Source organism: Marmota marmota, unplaced genomic scaffold (assembly GCF_001458135.2).
Source record: "Marmota marmota marmota unplaced genomic scaffold, marMar, whole genome shotgun sequence".
In the NCBI taxonomy this organism is placed as follows: Eukaryota; Metazoa; Chordata; class Mammalia; order Rodentia; family Sciuridae; genus Marmota; species Marmota marmota.
The window spans coordinates 2,374,966-2,400,734 of record NW_026000001.1 but is presented as its reverse complement, the minus strand read 5'-3'; the positions used below and the strand labels follow the sequence as shown (position 1 = coordinate 2,400,734).

At 54.4% G+C, this 25,769-nt stretch overlaps 1 protein-coding gene and 1 long non-coding RNA gene across 3 annotated transcripts; both read left to right on the top strand.

Moving 5' to 3' along the window:
• The first annotated feature begins 97 nt into the window (after positions 1-97).
• Tesmin (testis expressed metallothionein like protein) lies at positions 98-24,743 on the top strand. Its single transcript, XM_015503285.2, has 9 exons — positions 98-677; positions 3,561-3,719; positions 4,764-4,884; positions 5,645-5,721; positions 7,817-7,908; positions 19,323-19,425; positions 21,089-21,226; positions 22,625-22,800; positions 23,651-24,743. Exons 1-9 carry the CDS (start codon positions 276-278, stop codon positions 23,853-23,855), a joined length of 1,473 nt encoding a protein of 490 aa, XP_015358771.1. The 5' UTR covers positions 98-275; the 3' UTR covers positions 23,856-24,743.
• Positions 8,215-12,524, top strand: LOC125618078. Of its 2 annotated transcripts, none has more exons than XR_007349307.1 (3): positions 8,215-10,862; positions 11,801-11,872; positions 12,492-12,524. It is a non-coding gene; the product is annotated as an uncharacterized LOC125618078 (long non-coding RNA). The 2 variants fall into 2 exon arrangements; XR_007349308.1 differs by lacking the exon at positions 12,492-12,524 and adding an exon at positions 12,226-12,284.
• Positions 24,744-25,769: the final 1,026 nt, after the last annotated feature.

Genomic DNA, 25,769 nt, shown 5'->3' with positions numbered 1-25,769 from the left:
CCACGCCCGCCCTCCCACGCACGCGCGCGCGAGGCAGCGCTCGGCTCGCACAGGCCACCGCGTCGCTCCGCTGCACGCCGGGCGGCCCAGGTGCTGTCCCCCCCCGGCCGCCCGAGCCCACGGCGCCCCTCGGGCCCCGAGGCCCCCCGTCCTTGTCTGGCTGCGGCCGGCCGGTCCCGGAGGCGTGGCCGGCGCGACTCACCTGGCCGCTCGTTGCAGGTGCGCGGCCCGAGCAGGGCACTGGGCGATGCCCGACCCCGCGTCCCTCTGTCGCCATGGAAGAGGCCCCTCTGCTGGGCGCGATGTCCGGCCCCGACGATGAGATGGTGACCGACCTTTTCTGCCCGGAGCGGCCCTTCGTCCCGGAGGGCCTGGCCCTGAGCCCCGCCGTCGGGGTGAAGCTCGAGCAGGACGAGCTGCCCGTGCTGGGCGACGCCTACCTGGGCGCCGCGGACCCCGCCGAGCCGCTGCTGCGCGCGCTCAGCCCGCCGCCCGGCGCCGACTGCCCGGGCGAGGTGCAGGCCGCGCTGCTCGGGGACTTCCCCGGGCTCCCCGAGCTGCGCGCCCCGGAGGACGCCGCGCCGCCCGCCTACAGCGTGCACGTCCTGTCCTCGCTGCTGCCCGCGCCGCGCGGCCCGGCGCTGGTGCCGCTGGGGGCCGGAGTGCGGGTGATTCCAGTAAGAGCCGCCTGGGGGCGGGCCCCGCGAGTCACCCGAGTCCAGAAGCTCCCCCGGGGCGCGGGTCCACAGCAAGAGTCCCCCTGGCCCGTAGCATCCCCGGGAGTCACTGATCCCGACAGGGCGCGTCTGCCCTTCTTCCTGCAGATGACTGTGCCCTGGGTCAAAGCGGCCCCGGAGGTGCAGACGTCTCAGGAGAGGGAAGAGCAGAGAAGGCTTAACTTGGCCGCTGCTGTTGCCGGCTTCTTTAGGGAGGGAGCCTGACTTAGGGTAGAGTAACGGGCGCTCAGGTGTCTGCATCTTGTGTCCGTTGGGTTTTATCCTGCGGTTCTGGGGATCGCACGGGCTGGGCCAGCACTCTAGCACCGAGCCCCAACCCAGTCCCACCTTAGGGTCTTTTCTTTGAATGCAGCAGACTTGTCAATCACACCAAGGAATCAGAGTTGGTATCCATTTGCTGAGCTTAGAATCAAGGTTCCCTCTGAGAAGGAGGAATGGTTCTTAAGCATATGTGATAGAGATCAGAGTCTAAATCTTGCTGATTCTCAATGCGTGGGTCTCTTTAGCAAAGAAGAGCCACTGGTAATTTTCTGCTTTCTTCTTGCTGAAACTAAATGAGTCAGATTTCAAAGGAAACAAATTCACCTTGGTCCCCAGAAAGGACCCGGCTTGGAATACTGGATACCTCACATGTTCACACATGTCAGTTAGCTCTAGAGTGGGCTTTTCTGTTGAGATGACTGAGCCTGTCATAAGCCACACAGTGGAGCTTCAATTTCTGCTTTTCAGGTTCTCTTTTGTCATACTGACTGCTCCTTAGTGTTCCAGAAGATGTGGGGCAGAGGCTGGGGCTTCTACAGTGCTCAGTTTGTCCTCAGAGGAACCCTGGAGCCCCAGCCCCAGGGCCAAGGCCTCCCTCAGCACTGTTTGCAGTTGGCTCCAGAGGTCAGAAACCCATTTTGCCACCAAGCAGAGCTGGGGGTCTCAGCACCTCTGCCTGCTGCTCCCAGATGGGCTCCCTCCCTCTTCAAGTGGAGTCAGGGCAGGGCAGAGAATTAGCTGATGTTAAAGATGGTGACACAGTCTTCTAACGTCATCCAAGTTTAACAGATTGTTGGTTTGACAAAGGAGAAACTTTCATTTTTTATTTTTTATGGACAATTTCCTGATTCATTAATAAAATGAAAAAGAACAAGGATATATTTATCATTTAAAGTGAATGGAATTCTTTTCCAGTAAATATGCAGAGTGAATTACTATTTTCTTTTTTCTGGAGATTCACTCCCACATATTGACCTTCATTTAGATTCTGTGAAAGTGGAATTTTGCTGTAGTATGAATAATTTTGCTGTAGTATGTTAAGATATTAGTTGCACAGGGCTGAGGAGATTAACTATTTACTACATAAATAGAGGTAAATCTAAATGTGGGGGGTCAGATGTGCATGGCAAGTTCCCCAACACAGCAAGCAGAAGAAAATTTTAATATTTTTCTGTATGTCTATAAAACTTGAGAGTCTAACTAAGGCTATAACTTGAAATGTAGCTAAACTTTCCTGTATCTGTTAAGATTTACACCTAGATGCTAGTCTACTGGGCTAAGTATTTGCTAGTACGTGGTACTTGTTGTTTGGACCTCTGCTTTTACTAGGTTAGACCAAGCTTGAGTCAGCACTCAACATTTTGAGACAGTTTCCTATTGGTGATTTCATGTGAGGTCTTTAAATATTACCCTAGAATCACCACCTGTCTGGGGGACTTTATGATCTGCCCCTGCCCCCTGGTGTTTGAGGAGGTCAACTATGCTCTGATAAGCAGCCTGGGCAGGCAGGGTGGAGAGGTAGGTGAGAGCCATGCAAAATGTGCCCTGTCTCCCCACCCTCCTTGTTCTCTTCACAAACTTAAAATCTTCCCAATTTTGAAACAATCGTAATTTTTTTAACCATTGGGACATTTAAACTTTTTAAAAATTCATTTGATTTTTAAGTAGTGCCACTTCTCCCTGTTTCTAGTAATTTGGCTGATGTGTCATTGAGTTGACAAGGATGGCTTGAAACAGAGCTGGTGACCAGCTTGGTGTCTCTGGCCTATAATTCCAGCTGTTCAAGAGGCTAAGGCAGGAGATTGCAAGTTTGAGGCCAGCCTCAGCAAATTAGTGAGACTCTGTCTCAAAAAATAAAGAGGCTGGAGACACAGCTCAGTGATAGAGCACCCCGGGTTCAATCCCCAGGGCCAAAAAAAGAAAAAGGTGGGGGATGGGGAATAGAATAGAATCCAAAGCTGGGGCTGGTTTCCAGTGCTCACTATTTCTTATTATTGTCTTACTACTACAGCAGGAAAGGGCTACTTTTAAATTTAAGATATTACTTTAAATACATCACCAGTGATAAATCACATTATACTAATACTAAAACATCACAAGTACTTTGGGCTTCTTGAGGAAAAAGCAAAACAATTTGACTAGATGGTTTAATAAAGGATACCTGATGAGGGTCAGCATTTCAGGTGACACTCGGTCCACAGGGCTCCCAACTCCAGTGGAGTAGGGGCTGTTAAGAGGCGCCAGACCCAGTGGGGCCCTTTGGTTATTTAGACTGGACTCTGGAAATAGCAGAAGCTCCCCCTCATTTCCCATCGCCACCTGCACAGCACAGACAGACGGTTTTGTTCCTCTGGGTCCTCAGTCCCAGGTGAGGCTGGCAGATGACCGTCTCCCCTTCTTGTTGCCCATGGGGGTAGGGGGTGAATGGTTTTAGAAGCCCCAGGGAGGAAGGAGCCACTGTGGTAAGGAGGCCATTTAACGCGTGACTTAAACGCAGAGCTCAAATCTAGGTCTTCTGTACTGTGCACGATGTCTTCTCTGAGATAACAATTGCTTTTCTAGGTTGAGATCAAGGAAGGGGGTGGCAGTGTCGCAAGTGACAACCCCGAGGAAGCAGCCTTCCAGAGTCCTCTTGCTCAGGAGTCCTGTTGCACCTTCCTGTCATCCCAAGAAGCAGAGGATACCCCTGGCTGCTCTCGCAAGAAGGACTCCGGCCCGATGGTAAATATGCCAACAAAGGCACGTATGGCTGGCTCCTGGTAAATGCCGCCCGCTGTCTCTGACTCCACTTGTCTGTTGAACCAGCGCTTTTGGTTGTCTCATCTGCCAAGGGGCAATGTCCACAGGAGCATTCACCTTTCACCTCCTAACCTCTAGGATCCTCATTTCTACTCCATCTTAGCAAGGCAAACAAGGATTGGGACCTTGCTGTGTTTGTTGAGGAGAGTGACCAGAAGTCATGTCAGCCCACGCAGAGCCAGGGGTCAGGCACTGGGCTGGGTGCCCTGTGGTTTGGCATCCTAGTGGGGCTGGGCCCCCTTCTCCTGTAACAGGAAGCTGTGCCTGTGTCTGCGCCACCTGGCCTGGACCACAGTGGGTGCTCATGGAGCACTGTCGATCCTGAGATTAATGGGCCGACCTAGCTCTCTGAGGATTCATCAGTGTCAGAATCCAAATGGGGATCTGGCAGTGCTAATCAGGCCCAGGAAGATCCATGTGGCTTTTTAAGATTTTCTAGTTCTTAGAAAATTCAAAACTGTCCTTGTAGTAAATAAGAGGAGCTTTAAAAAAACTAACCACTTGTTAAGTAATAATATGTGCATGTGGCAGGAAATAACTGCTTATAGAACTATGTTTACTGTACAGATGTGCCTGGGCATGGCCATAGAGAACAGAGAGGACATGACGAGGATAGCCAAGTCCAGTGGAACAGATTCCACGAGCAGTCTATGTTAATGTGGGCTGTGTGCAGTTAAGGACAGGGAAGGGGGGCTCTGTGTGAGGCCTCTTTCCTTAAACAAGTCTCTATTGTCAGAAACTGGAGGACACAGGGCGGACCCTCTGTTAGCACTTGGTAAGCACTGCAGAGAAGTCTCTGGGGGGCTTTTTAAGGAGCAGCTATTGAACAGGAAGAAACAGAACAGATGTGTAGCTTCCCATCTTCCCCTAAAACTTCAACCCTGGATTAAAGCTCTTTTCTGATTTAAGTTCTTTTAGGTTTAGATTCCTGGAGGAATGGAAGCTGACCGCTCTTTTTCATTTTAGGTGATATGTCAGTTGAAAGGGGGGGCACAGATGCTGTGCATAGAGCATTCTGGCACAAGAGAGCTCAAGGCCCTTCACTTGGTTCCCCAGCATCAAGACCAGAATAATTATCTACAGTCAGGTACAAAGTGATGAGTGAAAATCTATCCGCTGGAACGAGAGTGAAAGGGCAGGGAGGGGCCGAGCAGGCGGCTTGGCAAGCTGCTCTCCCTCTCGAGTCACCACCAAGGATGGGGAGGCCTAGGAAAGGAAGTGTGCTCAGCCTGCAGGGCTGTGGCAGGGAGGACGTGGGCTTCTCCACCCAGGCTCAGGACACAGAGCTCTGCTGCACCCTCACCGTCAGGAAGATCTTTTTTAGCATCTTTAGGCCAAAGAAATACCTTTCAGTTCCAGTGTAAAGAATTTGGTCCAAATAGCTTAATAAGTATTTCTAGCAACTTAGTAACCATTTGAAGAGAAGAAGAGACACACATTGAGCATAGTTGATGTGGTGCTGGACAGATGTCACTGGGCTTTCTTTAAACGTATCATCCCCCTAATGCCCCGGCCAACTTGCTGCCACACCCAGACACCTTGGCACAAAGTTTGGGAACCTGGGCTGTAGCACCATTTCCTTAGCACAGTGGACCACCCTTGAGGCTCTGCTCCTGCAACTTTATGATGGAAAAATAAACGAAAGGGTATAATAGGTGAAAACAAAACAATCACAACAAAGATTGACCTGAAAATTTTCATGGAATTAAAAACATACAAACAGGATCAAACTAAGTTTCAATAACTTCATGCATGATCAAGCCATATTACATTTTGCCCTTCCTCCCGCACATAAGCGGAAGAGGAACAACTGTGTGCATTGTTAACTTTAACTTTCTTCCTTACAGATGTCCCAAAGCCAATGACTACTTTAGTAGGAAGATTTTTGCCAGTACCAGCAAAATTAAATCTCATTGCACAACAAGTGAGTCGTTGTTTTAATACAAAAGTACAGTTGGGCATTAATGTCTCTTGAAATTTCAGTTGTCGTGGTTGAAGTTACTCAGGAACTATAATTTAACATCCAGTTAAAAATCAACAGCAAGGGCTAGGAATGTGGTTCAGTGGTACAGCACTTGCCCAGGCTGAACAGTGTGAACAATGCCTCAGCAACTTTGTGAGACCCTGTCTCAGAACAAAAAATAAAAAGGGCTGGGGATGTGGCTTAGTGGTTAAGCGCCCCTGGGTTCGCTCCCCAGTGCCCAAGAAAGCAGCAGTGAAACCTTTAGTAGGCATTGGATCCCTTAATCAGTCAGGCTCTGGGAGGGAGGAGGAAGCTTGGACCCAGCTCCTTGCCATCTCCGGAATCCCTGCGCCCCTGTCCTGCCACCTCAAGGCCAGCACTGTACCCCATTTGCCAATTTTCAGCCTGAACCAATGGAAGCATGTGTGGAGTTTCCATCGGCCGAGACAAAGTTTAGCACAGGTGTTTCAGGGTGAGCCAAGAAGCCCATCTGACAGGGAATTTGGGATATCTCAGACACCCAGTGGAGACGCTGGGCAGGAGGGAGAAGGCTGGGATGGCCGGCAGCGGGTGCATGACCTGAGGCAGCGAGGCAAACGTGTCGAGGCCAGGAGAAAGAGGGTTCTGGGCAGTGCCGGACACAGGAAGTGCCTGCCTGGCTGGTGAGCACTGAGGGAGCCCCCACCACCACTGCAGCCACAGCTCCCTGCAGTCAGGAAGGCAGCCTGCACGTTCTTCCACCCCAAGATCTCGCGCCACAGCTCCCCCCTCCTTCCTGTATTTCCCTGACCATGTTTATTACTGTCCCCACCTTGGCTCCCCCTGACCTCTCATCTCAGGGACAATTATTTCAGCAGGATTTTTGCTGTGTCCTAGAATCCCTCTCTTCCTTGCCAGACTCCAGTTGTCCCTTCCTTCGACTCTCACTGCTCAGAGCGTGGTGCAGGATGGGAAGTACGCCACAGGTCCCACCCCACCTGGGATTCGACCCTCCCAATCGAGACCCTGGGGAGGGTGCACACAGCCCAGTAGGAGGGTGGTCTCCCTACATCTTCTGGCTCTGACAGGCTTCGATGTCACACAGCTGAAGGGGGCAGAAGAGAAAAGGCAAAGGGGTGAATAAGACGTGTGCTTTTCCATTGCTGCACTTCTTGAAGGAAGCTCATTTTTGGAAGATGGAGGGACAGGGAGGTGATGTAAACGATGATGTTCAAATCATCTAGAACCCTACTTTCATCTAGAACTTTTCATTTCTTCAAGTTTCTGATGAGAGGACAGGGGGTCAGGGGTGGTTTGCTGTCGCCCCTCGCCTGGTGAGGGATGGGAGGAAGAACACAACCCAGAGCCTGCCGTGCTGCTTCTGAGATTGTTAGAACCGACTATAAAATTTTTGCGTTTTGGTGCTGGGGACTGAACCACAGGGTACTTGATCACTGAGCCACATCCCCAGCCCTTTTCGGTTTTATTTTGAGACAGGGTTTTGCTAAGTCGCTGAGAACTTTGCTAAGTTGCTAAGGTTGGCCTTGAACTTGCCATCCTCCTGCATTAGCCTCCCTCCTGAGTTAGTGTTACAGGTGTGGCTACTGCACCTGGCCTTTAAATATTTTTTTTAAACAGACAAAAATTAGTGGTTGCCAATGAGACGTCAAATATCAAAATCTCTTATGTATATATTAAAACATAAAAATAATAAGAACACTCTCAGTTAATGGATTATGTAATGGACTTTACTTCACAACTGATATTTCATAAAAAAGAAATATCCCTGGCAGCCAACTGATAGCTGTATGCTGTCCCCTGCGGCCCCTACCCTCCCTGCCTTCTTCCTCTCTGCATCCCCGGGTTAGGGCTTTCATGCGCACGGGGCCTGTGTCCGGGCAGGACTGCAAGATGGCCTCAGCCTATTACTGGATTTGTCTGGAAACAAGGCGTGGCAGGGGCTGGGAAGGAGTGGGCAGAGACCCAGGGTGAGAGAAGCCTGCAGGTGTGCGTGTGCTGGGGGGTGCTGTGAACACACCTGCTGATTCCAAGAACTTTTGCCTTTGACTTTGTGCAGCTGGACAGCGGGGCCCGCCCCTCGGCAGTTACCGGGCCTGCTTTCCCCACAGGATCAGCTCTTCCAGGACCACCAAAAATCGCTTTGGCTGGGTAAGGATTAAAGCAATAAGTTGGTACTTCCTTTAATGTCAGAGTCTAAGAGGCTTCGTGTGCATCTGGGATGTCCTTCTGTGCCATAGGACTAGCTTTGCCTGCACCCTTCATGGCCCCTGGAAGTCAGCTGCCTCGGGCAGCACTGCTGGCGAGCTTGCTGCACACCTGTGCTTTGGAGTTGCTGGAAAGGCAGATCGGCAACCGCCCTCTCTCCATTGTGCTGTCCTCTGTCCTGTGTGGCTATTTCAGGGCTTGTGGCCATTTCTGGCCAAGTCTATTTTTCACATAGATTCTGGTCGTGTTGATCTGTTTCTTTTTTGCTGTCATCAATGCAAGTAATGCCTCGGCAGCCTCTTGACATGGACAGTGGCTCTGCTGGCCACCTGGTGGGAAGTGGGTGCCGCTCTGTGGGCCTGCCTTCAGGATCTCCAGGTGGACGTGGTCTGCACTTAGCCAGGACCTTGTCTCGCCATTTTAAAGCTGTGTTTGTAATTGTAACCAGTTGAACTCAGCAAGCTGGTTGAAACATGTGGTCAAGTTCACATTCACATACTAACTGTGGGCTAAGCCTGTGCTCTGAGCCACCGTTGCTGCTCTCTGGGTCCTGTATTGATGTGGAGGTCAGTCTGCTCCTGCCTCCAAGAGCCATTGACCACAGTCAGGGCAGCCGTTCATGTGGGCCTGAGGACAGCGGGTCAGACACTGTGAAAGGCAGACCTGGCCTCTAGTGCCTTCTGGGCTCCCACAAGTCCCTCCCTGAGGCAGCGAGCAGTCCTGGCCTTGGAAAGCCTGAGGCCAGTTGTTTGGGGCTGGAGCACCAGGCTGTTGAGTGGACCATTTGGAGGGGCTCTGGAGACAGTGGACTTGGTCCACGTGTGTGCCTCTGCTGTGGACGGCAGCCCAGGGACCTGCTGCCTCAGCTTAAGCAGCTGCCTCTGGAGCTGGTTGCACTGCTGTGCGGAGCCGGCGAGGACTTTCACTGAGGGGAGGGGAGACTGGGGAGCCTGTCTCCACGCTTCCCTCTCTGGGTGCTGGGGACCCATGAGGATGTGCTGGGTGTTATGGCAGCTGTCCTGTCTCGGTGGCTGTTAATGGTTTTTGAGGAAGCAAAGATGACCCAAGCAGCTTCCTGGTTCCACTGCCAGCATTGCACCTGGCTTGCCCAGGACGGTCTGGAGGTCACAGGCTACAGGGGCTCACTGTAGCTCGTTGAGACCTGGGGACGTCTGATGAGCTGTGTTGTGCCACTGTGCACTTTGGTGCCTCTGGAACATCCAGGAAATCTGATGCATCTAAGCTGCGCATGCTCACAACTGCAGGCCATGTGAGGCTGGCTGCCGGGCAGCCTGTGCGTCCCCACGGGGGGACAGCTCTCTCTGTTTCTCCTCCTCCTGGTCCTCCTCCTCCTCGCCCTCCTCCTCCTCGTCGTCCTCCTCATCCTCCTCCTCCTCGCCCTCCTCCTCGCCCTCCTCCTCATCCTCATCCTCCTCTCCTCCTCCATATTAGGTTTCCTCAACCAGTCACACACTTCTCTTCCTTTCGAGGTAATCGTGCAGGCCACAGAAACTTTCCTGTTTAAAGGATGTGTCAGAAACATGAACTTTGTGTTTGTTTGTTTTCCTGCAAATAATTACTTGACTTGCTGTCATTCCCCTGAATCAGCTGATGGCTTTGTCTCAGCATGCGCAAGCTCATGGTGTGCTGGGATCTCTGCCAAGGTTCATTTGCGGCAGTCGGAGGGCTGCAGCTGGCGCTTCATTCCGTGTGAGTCCCCAGCCGCGACCCTCTCCCTCTCCCTCTCAACGCTTCTCTGGATGCCTCTTCCAACTTCCACAAGACGACCAGGGCACGCTGGGTCTGCAGATTTCAGAAAAGACACTGTCATCCCCCCTGGCTCCAGCCGCTCTAACTTGGAGATGATGTGGAAGCAGGTTGGCTTGGGCCACCTGCTTCTCCTTAGAATTGGGAGGTGACTGCTAACTCACTAATAAAATCCATCTCCTGTCACTCTATGTAGCATTAGTGACCCAATTGCCAGTCAGGCGATGAAGGTGGGTCCTGACACGTGCTCATGCTGTGGGTTTTGGGAACACACTGAGCATCATCATAAAGAATATCCGGGAGCCTGCATCTCTGGGAACTCTTTCTTAAAGCGGAGGGTAATCTCCTTGCAGTATAGTCCATTTATAATTGTTTTGAGGAAGAGCTGCCCAGATCTCCTTCTGACTCTCTAATTTTTAGGTTGGCACTAAGAAGGTGGTCAAATATTGTCAGAGCCATCTGGTTTCCATGACAGCTGGCCGGTCCCTTCCGGTCCCCTGTGGCTTTAGGGGAGGCATTCTTTTGACCAACAATAAAGAAGATCACAGCCTTAAAAGCTGATGCCAAGTCCCACTCCTTCCTTAACAGAGCCAGTTTAACTTCTTCCATCTGTGTTAACCAGCCTGCCTGAATTTTTGTGTCATTTATAATCAGTATGAAACGACAGCAGATTAGATGCCATCCTGCATTCTCTAAATGTGCAGTTGCGTGTGTCTCATGTCCCCAGTTATTTGGTGGATTCCTCAGCAAGTGGAAGGGATAAAGCACTCATCACCATGCTGACCACATGGTGGCCTCCTCCTGACACTGTAGGACTCTTCTCATTCTGGAATGTCTCCACCCTAAATAGCTTGGTTCCTCTGAACAGGAAGTGCCAGGCCCCCCGCACCCAGCTCAGGGCAGGTCAGACAGGGCCCAGGGCAGGAGCACTGAAGCTGGTGTCAGAGTCCCTGCTCTGAGCAGGCCCAGGTCTGCCCCACAGGTGCACTGGCCAGGGGGCAGAATAGCTAGCCCTGCCACTTCCAGCACCATGAGGATCACCAAGGGATCACACTAGCTGAACACCAAACAGTACAGCGTTCAGTGACACGGTCTAACAATGGAAGCGCGCTCCAGAGGGGACCTGGCTGGTGCGTGGTGAGACAGACTAGATGAGAGCTGGGGGAGACTGGGCCAGAGCTGGAGGCAAAGGCAGCTCTCCAGGGGGTTGAGGGTAGGGCCCAGAGTGCAGAGGCAGGGCGCAGGGCTTTGCCAGGTCGTAACCACAGAGCCCAGGGCCCTGCTCCGCTGGTGTTGCTGTAGCTCCTGTAGCGGCCTTGGGCCAGGAGGTGTTGTGCCTGCAGGGATAAATCCTCCACAGGACCTTAAGGGGCACGGTGCCCAGTGCACAGGGCACACACCCATGTCAGGAGGACCCTCCTTTTCACCATGGCCTTTTGGACCTCGGCATGTCTGGTATCTCCAGTCCCCACAGGGAGTGCCCGTGCGAGCAGGGCCTGCCCCCAGCCCAGCAGCAGTAGAGATGCACCAGAGGGGAGCTCGTCCCCCCTCAGGGATCAGCGATTTCCAGGCTGATCCCCGCCTGTGGTCAGGGAGGTCCCCGGAGATCTTGTGACTGGAAACGCGCTTGCGGCTGCTGGTAATGCCACAGTGCCCGTCCTGGCGTGAAGCTCAGCCGTGGCTTACCCACGGTTCCTCATCATGCGTCCTGTTAGTGTCAGGCTACCGGGGAGACTGCTTGCGGGGAGGGCACGCAGAATAGAGGTTCACACAGGTCAGGGAGAGGGCTTAGGAGGTGTCGTCCTTGGCCAGTGTGGAGAGAAGCAGGCACCTGCTCCCTGACCCCACCGGATCCCTGGGCAAGCTCCAGTGGGCCTGGCGAGCTAGCGAGCAGTGTCACCATGTAGATATACCTGCCATTCCCATTTCATGATCAGACACCAATAGATAATGCCTAGCAATGTCTGGTTGAGAGTCTCAGTGTTTGTTCAAAGCACCAGCTGCTTAGCTAATTCTCTTTCCACAGAGTAACATTTTCTGAAAACATTTTCTTTTTTAATCTTTGTAGAGTAACTCTTAGTTCATGGGACACAAAGTCTAAAAAGCCATGTAACTGTACCAAATCCCAGTGTCTGAAATTGTAAGTAATCACAAATCTTTCCTTATTAAATATGAAATAAGGGTGTTTAGAAGGCAGTGAGCGAGCACAGTGCAGGCGAGCAGCGTGGCCAGCCGTGCCGTGCTGCACTTGATCCTCAACGCCCGCCTGGGCTCCAGGCAGCAGCCTGGTGTGGATCTTTTGGTGCTGACCTCAGAATGGCCCTGCCCACCCTTTGAGGGTGTGGTTTCTTGGACTTTGGTTCACAGCGCTGGCCCCTCTGGCAGGGGCTGGACATGTCAGTCATCTTGGTTGAGCATTAACTGTGACATGTCCACATCCTATTTCCTAAAAGTCTGATGAATTGGTTTTCTCTATATTGAAATCTTTTTCAGAAAAATCTCCCCCCAGGGGTACCAACTCCCAGGAGGCTCCTCCAGGGGTGGTAGGGCAGACTGTCAAGCCACACTGGGGCTGCAGGAGACAGGAGGCTGAAGAGGAAGTGGCCTGGCCATACCTGGCAGATCCCTGAGCTGGGCCCCCTCTCCCTGCGGGTTTGGTTTGTCTGGTGTGCCTGCCAGCCTGGTCCCACCGTGGAGGGGAGTGGGTCCTGGCCCGTGTCTGCAGCCTAACCACAGACCCCCTGGTGTTTCCTTTGCAGAGCTCCTGAGGACCCTGAGAGCTGCACTGAGGGACATGAAGTGAGGGCACGCGTGGGTGAAATCCAGACATTTCCGAAACTGTTCACAAACTAACTGATTTCTGTACACAGTAGTGCTGCTATCTGGGTTGACTGGGTGCACGCCCCGGGCCTCTCAAACACCAGGGCCAGGCTGCTCTAGCTGCCGCTGTGCTGAGGAGGGCCGGCAGGGCAAGAGGCAGTGGTCTGGGCGTCCAGGGTGTCCAGGGAGGCAGCCACGCTCCTTAGCTGCTGGTGGGGTTTGGGGACTGGGCAGGTCAACAGCCTAGGGGGTTGCAATTGGGGCTTTTCTCAATTTTTATATATTTTAAACATTTATTTTCTTCATAATTAGCTTATTAAGGCACCAAATGTAAACCCCACTTTTATAACAGGATTTCTTGAGATAGGAAGTGACGTGTTAACTTCTAAACCTCTGGACAATAATTTCAGTAAGAGATTAGGCCCTCTGCCCTGGTGTTAGGGGGTCTCTTCCTCTTTTCCGAGCACTCCAAAAGTAGGAGTTGGTTTTATACCATGGGTGTAGATTATTCTTCACGACAATTTTAATTGGCTCACATGTCCACTTTAAACAAGTCCAGACTCTGTCCTCATCCCCTCCAATCTAGCTCCATTTTTGCTGAGGTACTGGGTGGGATTGGGCGGAATCCTTCCTACTCTAGTTTCTGTTGCCCTCAGCTGGCTGCTATGGAAGGTGGGGGCAGTTCCTGGTGCCACTTCTTCAAGGGCTGTGTCCCTCTATTAGCCAGACTGCTCTTTGCCACCAGCACTTGGTGGGAGGGAGGGTGGAGGCTGATGATGCTTTTTGTATCTCCTGTTGCTTATTCATGCTTTCAGTTCCTTCTTTTATATTTAAAAGATCGAGTAATTCATGCTCTACAGCTTGCGCTTCTGGTTTTCAAAGTCCCTGGTGCTGGGTTCCTGTCTTGAGTTTCACCCTTAGGCTTCCTACCTCAAGTGCTGTGGGACTTTGGATGTGCAGTTCATGGTTAGGACTCTGCGTGTGGTGTCTGTGGCTTGGCCTGAGGATACACTCCTTCAGAGAAAATGTGTGTGCTTCTGCCTGGAGCTTGGTGGCTCTTCCAAATTGGATGGCTTAAAATTTGGGGCTAAATTTTTTTTTTCAGGCCGAGCATATTATAAGTTCAGATTTAAATAAATGAACCCTCCCTCCCACAGCCAATGCTCTGGGATACAGATCCTTGCCATTGGTCGGGGGATCTTTTACAAATTTTATCTATTTATTTAGCAGAGTCCCATGAAATGCTTATGCAATTTTGTGTGATTTATCTATTTCTTATAAAAGTATTCACAGTGAATCTGCCTATTTCTCCTCGTGATCCCACTTTGGGGGGGGGGGTGTCGTACCTCTGCAGCAGAGGACATGGACGTCGTGATCGCAGTCCTTCCATGGCTGTCAATGACTCCACGTCCCAAGCCACCGGCCTCAGCACCTTCTGCTGTGGAGGGCTGCACCCACGCCTTCTGTGGCTGGTGTCGTTCCCACACTTGCTGTGTGGTAGTCCTTTTGCTTAGGTGTGCCTTCTGCAAGGTAAATATGGGTGGATTTTTTTTTTTTCATACCAGGGATTGAATCCAGGGGCACTTAACCACCACGAGTCACATCCCAGCCCTTTTTTTAAATTTTGAGACAGGGTCTCACTAGGTTGCTTACAGCCTTGCAAAGTTGCTGAGGCTGGCTTGGAGCCTGTGATCCTGCCTCAGCCTCCTGAGCCACTGGGATTACAGGTGTGCATCACCCCACCTGGCTACCGCTGGATTTTTAAGAAAGCAAATACGGGTTTGGAATATAGTTAAGTGCTAAGATGGCCTAACATGCTCAAGGTCCTGGGTTCGACTCCCAGCACCATAAACTGAACAGACACCCACATTTGAACAAAAGGCAGGTCTAGTGGTCCACGTGTTTAACACTTCTTGGATCCATGGGCATTCCTTGTCTGGTGGTTAATATGTGCGGGCTCACCTGAGCCATCTTCATTTCCTGAAGTCGTGATATTTACATATTCAATTTCCTTTTTCACTCAAATGGCAGCGATTCCATACATTCTAGTCTGCACCTGGCTTTTAAAAATTGTGGGGAGATTTGCACTGCATCAAATTCAGCATTCCAACACTTTAAAGTGTGCCACTGGGGCTGTGAAGACAGGCGAGGTGCTGTGGAGCTCTGCCACCACCCACTGCAGGGTCTTTTAGCATCCAAGCAGGAGCCCTGTGCCTGTTAAACTCTGCTCCCAGCCCTGTGAACTGCTCTGCATTCCGTCTCTACACTGGCCTGCCCGAAGGAGCTCATGTAAGTGGGACCATGAAGTCTTTGCCGCTGTGACTGGCTTATTTAGCTAGTGTTCCTAAGGTGTCACCCATGGTGAAGCGTGTTTCAGAACCTCATTCATTTTCTAGGCTGAGTAATATTCCATTGCATGTGTAGACTGCATTTGTCACCTGCTGTGGGTGGACACGGGGTTGCTCCTACCTTTGACTGCCACGAGTGCTGCTGCCCTGAGTGTAGGTGGCGTGTATCTGAGCCCCACCTGCTATTCTTCTGTGCATGCCCAAGAGGGTTGCAGGGTCACGAGGTGCCTGTGTCACCTCTTGAGGAACTGCATGCTGTCTTCCCCACAGGGCACCTTTTGCACTGCCACAGCAGCGCCTGCCTCCACCTCATTTTGTGTTTTCAATTTCTGTTTTTTCTTTGCCCTTTTTTGCCTGAAGCTTCTGCCCAATGGCAAAGTGGAGGGAAGGAGAGGGAGAGTGGTGGGGGGACTGCCCCAGAGCACAGGTGGGCAGGGCCTGGTCCCGGCAGGCAGGCGGCTGTGCTTGCTCACCCACTGTCACCGCACAAGCACTTTGGAGAGCCTGTGATTCAGGAACAGGGAGAGAGCAGGGGGGCGAGACAGCTGCAGCCCTGCCGCCCAGCAGTCAGTGTCTAGCTGGGGAGGCCTTTGTGAGCAGGAGCACCTCAGGGACGGTGGCTGGGCAGTGCAGCCAGGGAGGCTCCCTAAGGAGATGTGTCGGCAGAGGCCGAGTGAGGAGGCTGCTCAGGGCTGGGGGCAGGTCCAGCAGGCCAGCAGGGAGGTCACAGGAGGATTTGGTCACACGTGCTCAGGTTCCCAGCCAGGAGGTAGCTGGTGCCCCACTGTGGGAGTCCATGTAGCAGAGGAGTGCTCGAGGTCATAGGATCAAGAGTGAGTGGGGGAACAGATAGGGACGGCCACCTCTGTGCGTCTGGAGCCACGGGACATTGGCAGGTTGGTAACAAAAGCTTAGACATCCCCAGCATGAAGTTGCGAGCTGTGTGGCAGGCAGGAGTGACATGGCTTGCACAAGCATGGAGTCCAGAGGCCAGCTGTGGAGGTGCGTTGATGACATCGCTGTGGCCCTGCTGTGCCTCGGGAGGTAGCATCCCTGCGGGCACCACCTCCTCCCTGGGGTTCCTTCTGTTTGTCCTCGTTGGGGCTTGTTAGGTGCCATAAGGCTGAGGCCGGTGGCTTTGCATTCTGGAAGCTCAGGCTGTGCTCGCCCCATCTCCCCCTTCCTCCTCCCCAGGCACCGTCCACCTGTCCACACCCCTCACCTCACTTAGTCTCTGCCCTTCGTGTTGCATCTGGATCTGACTTTTCCTTTTAGTATATTTGTCCTCACTCTTGGTTTAGTTATTGCGATCCGAACAGCACACACGTGTGAAGAACCCAGATATGTACAAGGCTGGTGACAAAATCCAGTTGTTCTCTGATCATTGCTCCTTATTTTCTGCTTTCCAAGAACTTTCAACTCTTTTATCTGAATCTTTTAATATCTGCCCCATAAGTCTAAGTAACAGGCTGGACCTGCTGCTCCTGGCTCTGCAGCTGGGCGGGTTCTGTCGTCTGGCCCAGGAGGATGTGGACCCGCCTCCTTCCTCCCCTCCTTCCTCCCCTCCTTCCTCTCCTCCTTCCTCTCTGCACTCCCACACAAACCCCCCAAACACAGGCTGCGCCAGGCCAGGGTGCACCTGTGAGCAGGAGGGAGTATTCCATGCTGCGAGGCCCTGGGTCCTGCTGGGACTTGGCCCATGTCCTTCCTGCACTTCTCTGCCTCGTCCATGGAGCTGGCGCTTCGCAGCACCTGGTCTCTGCAAGCTCAGCACGGAGTCTCCTCGCCCTTGGCCACAGCCGCCTCCTTCAGCTGCAGCTCCCTGGAGGTAGCTGATGCCCCACTGTGGGAGTCCATGTAGCAGAGGAGTGCTGGAGGTCATAGGATCAAGAGCAAGTGGGGGAACAGCCTCTCCCTGGAGGACCCTCCACTCCCCTGCACCTGCACTACACAAGCTTGCCTGCCCCACAGCATGAGCCAGTGTCAGAGCCCCAAACCAGGACCAGGGCACAGGTACCCCCCCCTCCCCGCACGTCTTCTGCCACACCAGGAGGTCCCGGGGCTCCTCCCCATGTTCGGCTTCCTGGCTCCTGGGTCCTGTGTCTCCCTCCTGGGTCCCGGCCTTGTTGGGCGTGGGTGGCCATTCCTCAGGCCTCCGGCGTCTGATACCGTCCCAGTCTGTCTCCATGCTTAGAAGATGGCTGGGCTGGGAGCAGGTGGTCAGTCGGGGCCTTTCCCCAGCCTCCTGGGGGCCTGGCCACGCCTGCTGGGCCTGCCTCCTCTGTCTGAGCCTCCTGCGAGGCCGCCAGCCTCACTCTTTCTGGAGCTGCACAGGCCTCTCTGTTCTGGGTGCAGGGAACCTCTGGACACTGCGCCCGTCTACGTCTGTCGTGCAGAGCCTAGGCCTGGCAGGCTCCCTTCCTCTCCACTCCTGCCCGCTCGCCCCCCTTCCCGCTCCCCTTCCTCTCTCGGTTTCTGGAATCCTGTCTGATGAGCCTTGGGCTTCTGGCCTGTCCCTGCCTCCTTTCCCTTACTGCTGTTTTCTTCTTCAGTCCTAGTTTCCACACTTCCGTCGAGCTGTGTGTCTCCATGACTGCTCTTTATTTTCTAGATTTTAAAAATATACCATTCCTCTTAAGATCATTTGCTGGTTTAATGAATTCAAGGCCCCTCCCTCCCAGCCTCCTTGTCTCTGCTTCCGTGGCCTGTCTGTCCTCACAGTACGTGATGTCTGGGTCCCTCTGCTCATGGTGAGAGGGGCATCAGCGGCTGTGAGCCCTGGGGCCTGGCGGGGCTCACAGTGTTGCTTGGGGTGACTTCTTGGGAGCCTCAGTGTCAGCCTACCTGGGCGTTTCCCCTGGGGCTGGGCAGAGTCCTCCAGGGCTAGAGGCCTGAGGCGGAGAGGGAAAAGGAAGCCGGCCCAATGTCAGTTTCTTCCTCCTGTGCCCCACAGCACCCTGCCTCCTGGCTTTACCCCAGAGAGCGAGGGGGTGGGGACAGGAGGGCTCTGGGGGCTCAGGGCAGAGTTCAGCCCACGCTCCACTGAGCCCAGTCACCTCCCCCGCCCCACCCCAGGAGCCCCACCGCCCCCTCCAGGGCTCCTGAGGCTGCTGCTCAGCTGTTTCCTGCTGCCTCTGCTTTCCACCTCCCTCCCTTCTCTCTGTCTTCCTGAAACACCTGCCTGTGCTCTTGGCCACAGAGAGGCTCTGTGTCCCTTGTCCCCAGAAGGGACCATTCCCATTTTTGTGCAGCAAGTTAGTTTCTAAGTCACACACCCCCCGGGGGAGGCCACCTTCCCAGGACCCTGTTACCATGGGAGCCTCTGGCCCATTGGACTTTTATATCCCAGCCTTTGTCTTCTCTCTCCTGCATGCCCAGGCTCTGGCCAGCCGAACTCTGGGTCACCTGAGACTGCAGGTGCCCCAGCACAGCCCAAGCCACTCCAGAGCTCACTAGAGTCACAGTCCTTGTCTTCTTGGCCTCGAGGGTTCTCCTTAACTCTCTTGCTGGGTTCACATGCATTTAAAAATACAGTTTAACAATATGAAGATAATACACATAAAAGCACGATGCCTGGAATCCCGCCGCAGGGAAGCTGTGACAGCTGGTCCACTGCTGCTGGGCGCCTACGCAGTCCATGTTGATCTGCCGCAGCCCTGAGGCAAGGCTCCTTGGTCTCCATTCCACAGCTCGAGGCCCACAGAGAATGCCCCAGATCAGGTAGCTGAGGAGCTGGGGGCAGAGCTGATGGGAAACCTGAGCTGAACTGCTTCTGAAGGAGTCCTGCCCGGCTTCGCTGGTCACGCTGAAGCCAGGGAGTGGCTGACGAGCTGGCCCACACCTCTCGAGGGTCAGCTGTGGGCAGGGCTGCAGGTCCTGGTCTCCATGCTGGTTGGATCCACTCTCCAGCCCCAGCACAGAACCTGAAGATGTGCCACCACAGGCAGCCGCCCACCCCTCCTCCCGCTGCGCTTCCCGTCTGCAGTTCCTGGTTATGGATGTGGAATGAAGGGACGGAGCCCAGCTCAGGCTCCTCCTGTGGACTCTCACCCCCGCCTGCAGCCGGCAGATGGACCCAGAGGACTGGTGGCCAGACGGCTCTGTGTTATTTGGTGTTTCTCCTCCCCAACTCCCTGTGCTCCTGGGAAGGCGGCAGAGGGAATTGGGGGCCAGAAATGATTGACAAACATGCACCTTCCCGGAGCCCTCTTGCCTTGCAAAATCCTACGCTGTGATACTAATGGCTTTAACTCGTTTCTTTCTCCTGTGTTAGACATGGCAGAGCATCACCCCAGCCAATCTAGTTTCTGTAAAAAGGCGTTGGCATCCCCTAGGTCAGAGCCTGGCCACGGCCTGCACACGTGCGCTGCTTCTCACCACAGTGCACCTGTGCACAGACTCACACTGCGGTTTTCTTCACAGGTACTGCGACTGCTTTGCCAGCGGGGACTTTTGTAACAATTGCAATTGTAACAACTGTTGCAACAATTTGAGACATGAAATTGAACGCTTTAAAGCCATTAAGGTAAGGCATCTTAAAAACGTGTTTGAGACATTCCCGAAATGATCTGCAGAGATTCCTAATCTCAGGATTGGGAAACCCGGTGTGGGTCTCCTCTGCAGGCGGGTACCTGAGTCCTGGTCCTGGTTTGGGGCTCTGACACTGGCTCATGCTGTGGGGCAGGCAAGCTTGCGTAGAAACAGTGCAGGTGCAGGGGGGTGGAGGGCCCTCCTGGGAGAGGGCTGAGGAGCACCCTGGGCCCTCGCCCGTTTGTAAGTTTAATGCTCTCTGAAGGGCACATGTGACCTCCTGGGGCCCCAAACCCCCTGCTGCAGACGGTGGCCTGGTGTTTATCCCCATCTACAGACTCAGGTAATCAGGGGGACAGGAAGGACACCAGCTCTAGGAGCCACTTCCTGGGGAAATTGAGGTCCAGCCGCTGTGGCCTGGAGACCACCATGAGCCAGTGGAACAGATGGTACTCCTCAATAACTTGACTCCTCTCTTTGAGCTATGAATAAACCACCTAGAAATACCTTCCTGCTTCCGATCAGCCAAGTGTGTTGGACAGAAGATAACAAAGACACTTGTCAGCCTCAGGGTAGCCACGTGTAATTTAGAGATAAAGGACACCATCTACAATTAAAATGTAAAAAATTTACTTTGAACCTTGGATTTCTCAGGCATTGCTGATAGGAATGTGATTGTGATTTCCCACTTGGGAAATTGCTGGGCAGTATCTGGTGGAGCTGACCATCTGTATGGCCTGGCCTAGCCGTTTCCTTCAGGGAAATGTGTGTAAATGTCCACCCAAGACTTGCAGGAGCATCTCAGGGCAGCCTTACTCACAAATCCCAGCCTGGAAGCACTCTGACCCTCGAGGTGGACTCTACAGTGGAATACCACACACCGGTGGAAAAGCAGGGCACAGCTGAGGGCAGCGGCGATGCGTCCAGCTGGGGGCTGCACAGAGAAGCTGGGCATAAGAGGACGAAGCCCTGGTGAAGCCCAGCGCGAGCAGACAGAGCCGTCCAGCCAGAGAGCTTTGTCCTCTGCCAGGGTGCAGCAATGGGAACAGGGCAGCCTGCGACCTGGCTGGGTGGCTGCACAGGTGGGTGCACAGGCCTGCGATGCCGCACCTGCAGAGATGTGCGCTGCTGTGCACTCTGGTCATGACCAAGATGCCTGTGTGAAGTCGCACGCTCCTGGGCGGTGCTGTGCAGTGGCCCGCCGCTGCCACACCAGGTGCTGGTGCCTGGTGTCCGACGCACCCAGGAGGGAGGGCACAAGGACCTCCGCTGCGACTTCTGTGGTGTCTGAGTGTTTGCGGAGAGCAACAGTCACGCTCCTTTGAAAATACAAAGAGCCCAAGGTTGAGACCTGGGCTCTGGAGTGGGCCGGGACTTGGCCTGGCCTCCACACCTGCTGCGTGTTATTTACCTGCCCCGCGTCTGGCGCCAGCATCTCCCTCCTGGTGCCGAGAGGTTCCAGAGAAACCAGAGCTCACGGACCCTGGTCCCTGTGGGGAGGAGCAGGGACGTGGCTTCCTGGCCTCTCTGCTGTCTGCGGGCGTGACTGTGAGGGCAGCGGGAGCCTGGGAAGCCCCCCCAGAGGGAGATGCTGCAGCGGGGTCAGTGCAGGCGCCTGGCAGAGGCTTTCCTGATGGCGTCTGTCGTGTCTGTGGTAGGCTTGTCTGGACAGAAATCCTGAAGCGTTCCAACCGAAAATCGGGAAAGGAAAGCTGGGGGACGTCAAGCCGCGGCACACCAAGGGCTGCAACTGCAAGCGGTCGGGCTGCCTGAAGAACTACTGCGAGTGCTACGAGGTGCGCGGCCGGGAAAAGAGAACTCCTGGCCTTTCCTTCCTGGGCCCTCGGGGGCCTCGCCGGGCATTCACCTGGGTGCCCCTGGGCTGTGTCTGCCCCATGCCCGCCTTGGACTTTGTCCTCTGTGCCAACTGCTCCACGTGCTGGAGCACCCAGGGTCTGGCACTTGGTGGGTCCCGGGGTGCTGTGCCTCCTCCCCTGAGCACAGCGGGGGCCAGAGTGCTCCCGTGGGGCCTAGGGGATCCCCAGCTTCCATTGGTCAGGCGCGCCGTCTGGGCTGGCTCTCCCTGGCTCTTAGTTCCCTCAGAGACCAGAACTGGACAGCCGGCTGACAGAGTGAGGCCCAGACCCAAGCTCAAGAAGAACCCTCCTAATTCTGGAAAACGCTGAAAGATCCAAGTGGGCAGACCTAGCAGCCCCCAGCTAGGATTCTGAGGACCTGTCAGATGCTGCAGACATGGAGTGGCGCCATCCAGTGACTCCTCCCAGCCAAGTGCCCTCAGTGCCCACCACCTTCCCTCCGTTGACCCAGCCCACTCTCCATAGGCTGAGACCATGCCAGAGAGTGGCCCACAGGCCATGCAGGCAAAGAAGGGATGGCACCGTCCTTCAGTGTCTGCCTAGTGCAGCCTCGACACCAGAAATCCTGCACACCATGCCCAGAGGTGGGGGAGGCGGCACAGGTGCCCTGCTGCAGCTCTGAGCAGCAGGGAGCACAGGGAGCTCAGGGCTGCAGCAGAGGAGGCTAAAAGCCAGGGGCCAGCTCGGCCTAAGGCTGCATGGGCAGGGAGGTGGACCTGGAGGACACCCTCCTGGGCCTCACACCACCAGGAAGGACCAGACTCGGGGTGCACCCAGCAGCAAGCAGGACAGGTCTCCCCTGACCTCCCCTGCCCCGGTGGCTTTCTCACCCACTGACTCACCTCTGCACAGGAGCAGGGCCTGCCTCATGCCTTCCGTGTGAAGGGGAGGCTGTGGAGCTGGGGTGTCACCGACCAGCCAGACCAGGCTTTGTGCAAAGCAAGAGTCAGATGGAGAGCTGGGCTCGAGGTCACACCTGTGGTCCCAGTGTGTAGTCTCAGGAGGCTGAGGCAGGAGGATTGCAAGTGTGAGGCCAGTCTGGGTAACTTAGTGAAGGCCCTGGAAAACTCAGATGGAGCCCTGCCGGGCTGCAGTGCAGAAAGGAGGGTGAGCCCCCACGGCGGCTGCACCTCAGTGTTCCCAGGCACAGCACCACAGCGCTCACTCCTCTTGGCATCTGTTGGGTTTTGGGTATGAAAATTGTGGATTGTACATGATCACATATAAGCAAAGAATTATTTAAAGTCCAAACAGAATTCGTCAGTTTTTGATAACTTATAGGACAACCCCATTTTATTGAAGCATTTTATGTTCCAGGCCAAGATTATGTGCTCTTCTATTTGCAAATGCGTCGGTTGCAAAAACTACGAGGAGAGCCCAGAGCGAAAGATGCTGACGAACATGCCAAGCTACGTGGAGACGGCGGATCTTGAAGGCAGACATCATTTGTCACCAACTAAATTTCCAGGACTACCGAGGTTCAGAAAAGACAGGTAGGTACCCCAAACCCACAGGGTGGTGAGGTTAGTTGGGAGGACAGTGGAAAGCTGGGGAGGTGGGCGAGCGTCCGCAGGGCGGGCCTGGGGCGGGAGGAAGGGAGACGCCCACCCTAGAGGCCCACTAGGTTTCCTTGGAGGCCCTGCTGCCAAAACTGCTTGTCCTGCTTGTCCTCGTTGGAGGTGCCCTGTTCTGCACAAGGCAAAAGGCCTGGCCTGGGCCACCAGCAGGGCCAGCGTCTCCCCTGGCCATGCGCCTGGACAGCAGAGGCGGGGACAGCGGAGGTGGGGACAGCGGAGGTGGGGACAGCAGAGCTGCTCTAGCCCCCTCCCGAGGCAGCATGATCCTGGAGGCTTTCAGAGGTCGGGCGGTGCAGCTCAGTGGGAAGTGACTCCAAGTCTCACAGGGTGTGGAGGGTGAGGCCACAGTGGGCATGGCGTGGCATGTCCTCGGGGCCACATGCATCCTGTAGCTCCCGATGGCCTGTGGGGAGGAGGGCAGGCACCCTGCAGGCATGGGTGGAGCCACCTTCCTTACACTGATTGGCTGCCTGGGGTCCCTGTTCTGAGAGTCCCTTGTCCCCAAGCCCTGCCCAGCGCTCGTGTCCCACAGCGTAGCTCAGGAGCCCCTGGGTTGGGTGGTGGACCAAATTCTGAAAAAATACGGACTCTGTCAGGAGCGGGTGTGGGAGTGAGGCAGATTGGCCTGCCGGTGTTGCTCCTCCCAACTCGCCCTGTGCGTTGGCCAGAGGCAGCATGGGTTGCAGCAGGGACTTCAGGCTGGCAGGGCGAGCCACATTCTGCAGAGCAGGAAAGAGCTCAGACAGCCCCTGCCCTCCTCCTGCAGGCGGCTCTCCTCCTGCATCTCCTGGGAGGTGGTGGAGGCCACCTGCGCCTGCCTGCTGGCTCAGGGCGAGGAGGCGGAGAAGGAGCACTGCTCTGAGTGCCTGGCAGAGCAGATGATCCTGGAGGAATTCGGAAGATGTTTGTCTCAGATTCTCCGCATCGAGTTTAAGTCCAAGGGGTTGAAAATCGAGTCAAGTACCATGTAGTATAGCAAGCCCTGAGTGCATGCAAACTCGTACCTCGGCGTTCTGAGGAAGCTCTGGTTCAGAAAGGGGGTTGGAGGAGCAAGAGGCCAGCCTGCGGCCACACGAGCCTAACAAAGCCGAGCTCTTAGCTGGGCGCGGTGACGCACGCCTGTCATCCCAGCAGCTTGGGAGGCTGAGGCAGGAGGATCACAGGTTCCAGCCAGCCTCAGCAACTTGGAGAGACCCTGTCTCAGAATAAAATAAAAAACAAAAAGGGCTGGGAATGTAGCTTAGTGGTAGAGCATCCCTGATACCAAAAGTAAATAAAATAAAACCTGACGGAGCTCTGGTCTGCACCAGGCCTGGAGAGTTGCCCGAGGTGCTCAGCAGGGCGCCTTGTTTGAGGAAGGCATGGCACAGGAGTCTTCTCTCCAGGGAGTGGGCTGCCCTGCAGGGAAAACCAGGGTGGTTTTGCTTTTTGTTTGTGTGTTTTGTTTTTCAAATGATTTAGAAGTAAATTCTCCAGAGAGCTGTTACGGTGTGACATACAGTTTCTGAGGAGCCACTGAGCACCTCAGAGCACATCTGCAGTGTGGAGGGTCCCCCAAGACTCACAGGGTCACCAGCCTTCCAATGCTACCAGGACCGGCAGGTGGGGCCCACAGGCCAGGCTAGCAGCAGGAGGGCTGAGTCGCAGGACTTCAAATTGTATTTAGTTTCTCATACATTTCTACTTGAATTGAGGAAAAGCTCTATTATCCGATTAACTTCTCCAGAATGATTGTTATTATTAAATGTAAAACACGGCTAGAGTAATTAGTTTGCAGAAGCCAGCACATAAGATTGGTTATTATAATGACTCTTTTGGTTCTATTATAAACGTAAAGATTAATAAAAATTTCCAAAGTCTTCAATTGTCATATTTAACTTAGTAATTGAAAATACATGCATCTAAAAAATAGCCTCCCAAGACATAGTGAAGTCGGGTTCTTTCCTTTTCTGCGTTCTTTAGCCGCCTTTGTCACTTTGAATGCTAGGACACTCCGGTTGGCGCCACATAGTGGCAGTGGAGGAAGCTGGTGGCGGGGCCAGCGCGGGCACATCAGTGAGCCATGATCAGAGCCTGGTTCTGACCCGGGCCGCCTCCTTTAAGCCCCCTTGGCCTCTTGGGATTGGGGCTCTGGCAGGGAGCCCTGGGTGAAGGCAGACACAGGCGCCAGGAGCCTCCCCGCCCCACGGCCCCCAGTCTAAAGCAGCGAGGTGATTACACATAACCTGCACCTCGGTCCTCTCTAGGTCACTCCTAGCACAAGATGCAGCTTTGTCAACAGTTGTTGGTAGAGTGTAGTTTTTGTTTGCATTTTTAAATTCTTTAAACTATATTCAGTGTGCGTTGGTTGGGTCTGAGGTGCAGAAACAGAGTTCAGCACAGGGGACTGTCCCACAGGGCTGCAGCTGGCTCTCAGGTGTTTTCCCCAGGAAGTAAAGAAGTCACCTTCTGTGGCTCCTTTGAGACTGTCACCTCACCCATCTCTTTGCCACCACACCCCCACCAACCCTGGCCCCCCTCCCCTTGGCTGCCTCCTTCTGATTCCTAAAAGGAAGGAAGGGTCTGGAAGGGGAGAGGGAGGCCTCTAGACAGTGGGCACTACCAGTTCCACCGCCCACCATCTGCCAGAGGCCTGCGGCTGGGGCTGGCAGGAGCTGGGCTGTGCAGGAATCCGGGCTGGGCCCAGTGGCTGACTCCCCAGGGAGCCAATGTGGTGAGGCAACAACCAGCCAACGGAGGTGGGTGACAAGCCTTCCATTAGGTGGCTGGGGACCTGCTGGGGACTGGAAGCAGGAAGGGTGTCCTTAACAAGGGGACTCTGGCTCAGAATCCTGGGGGTCCTCAAGGAGTTGGCCAGGCATCAGGAGGGCCGTGGGCACTGGCCT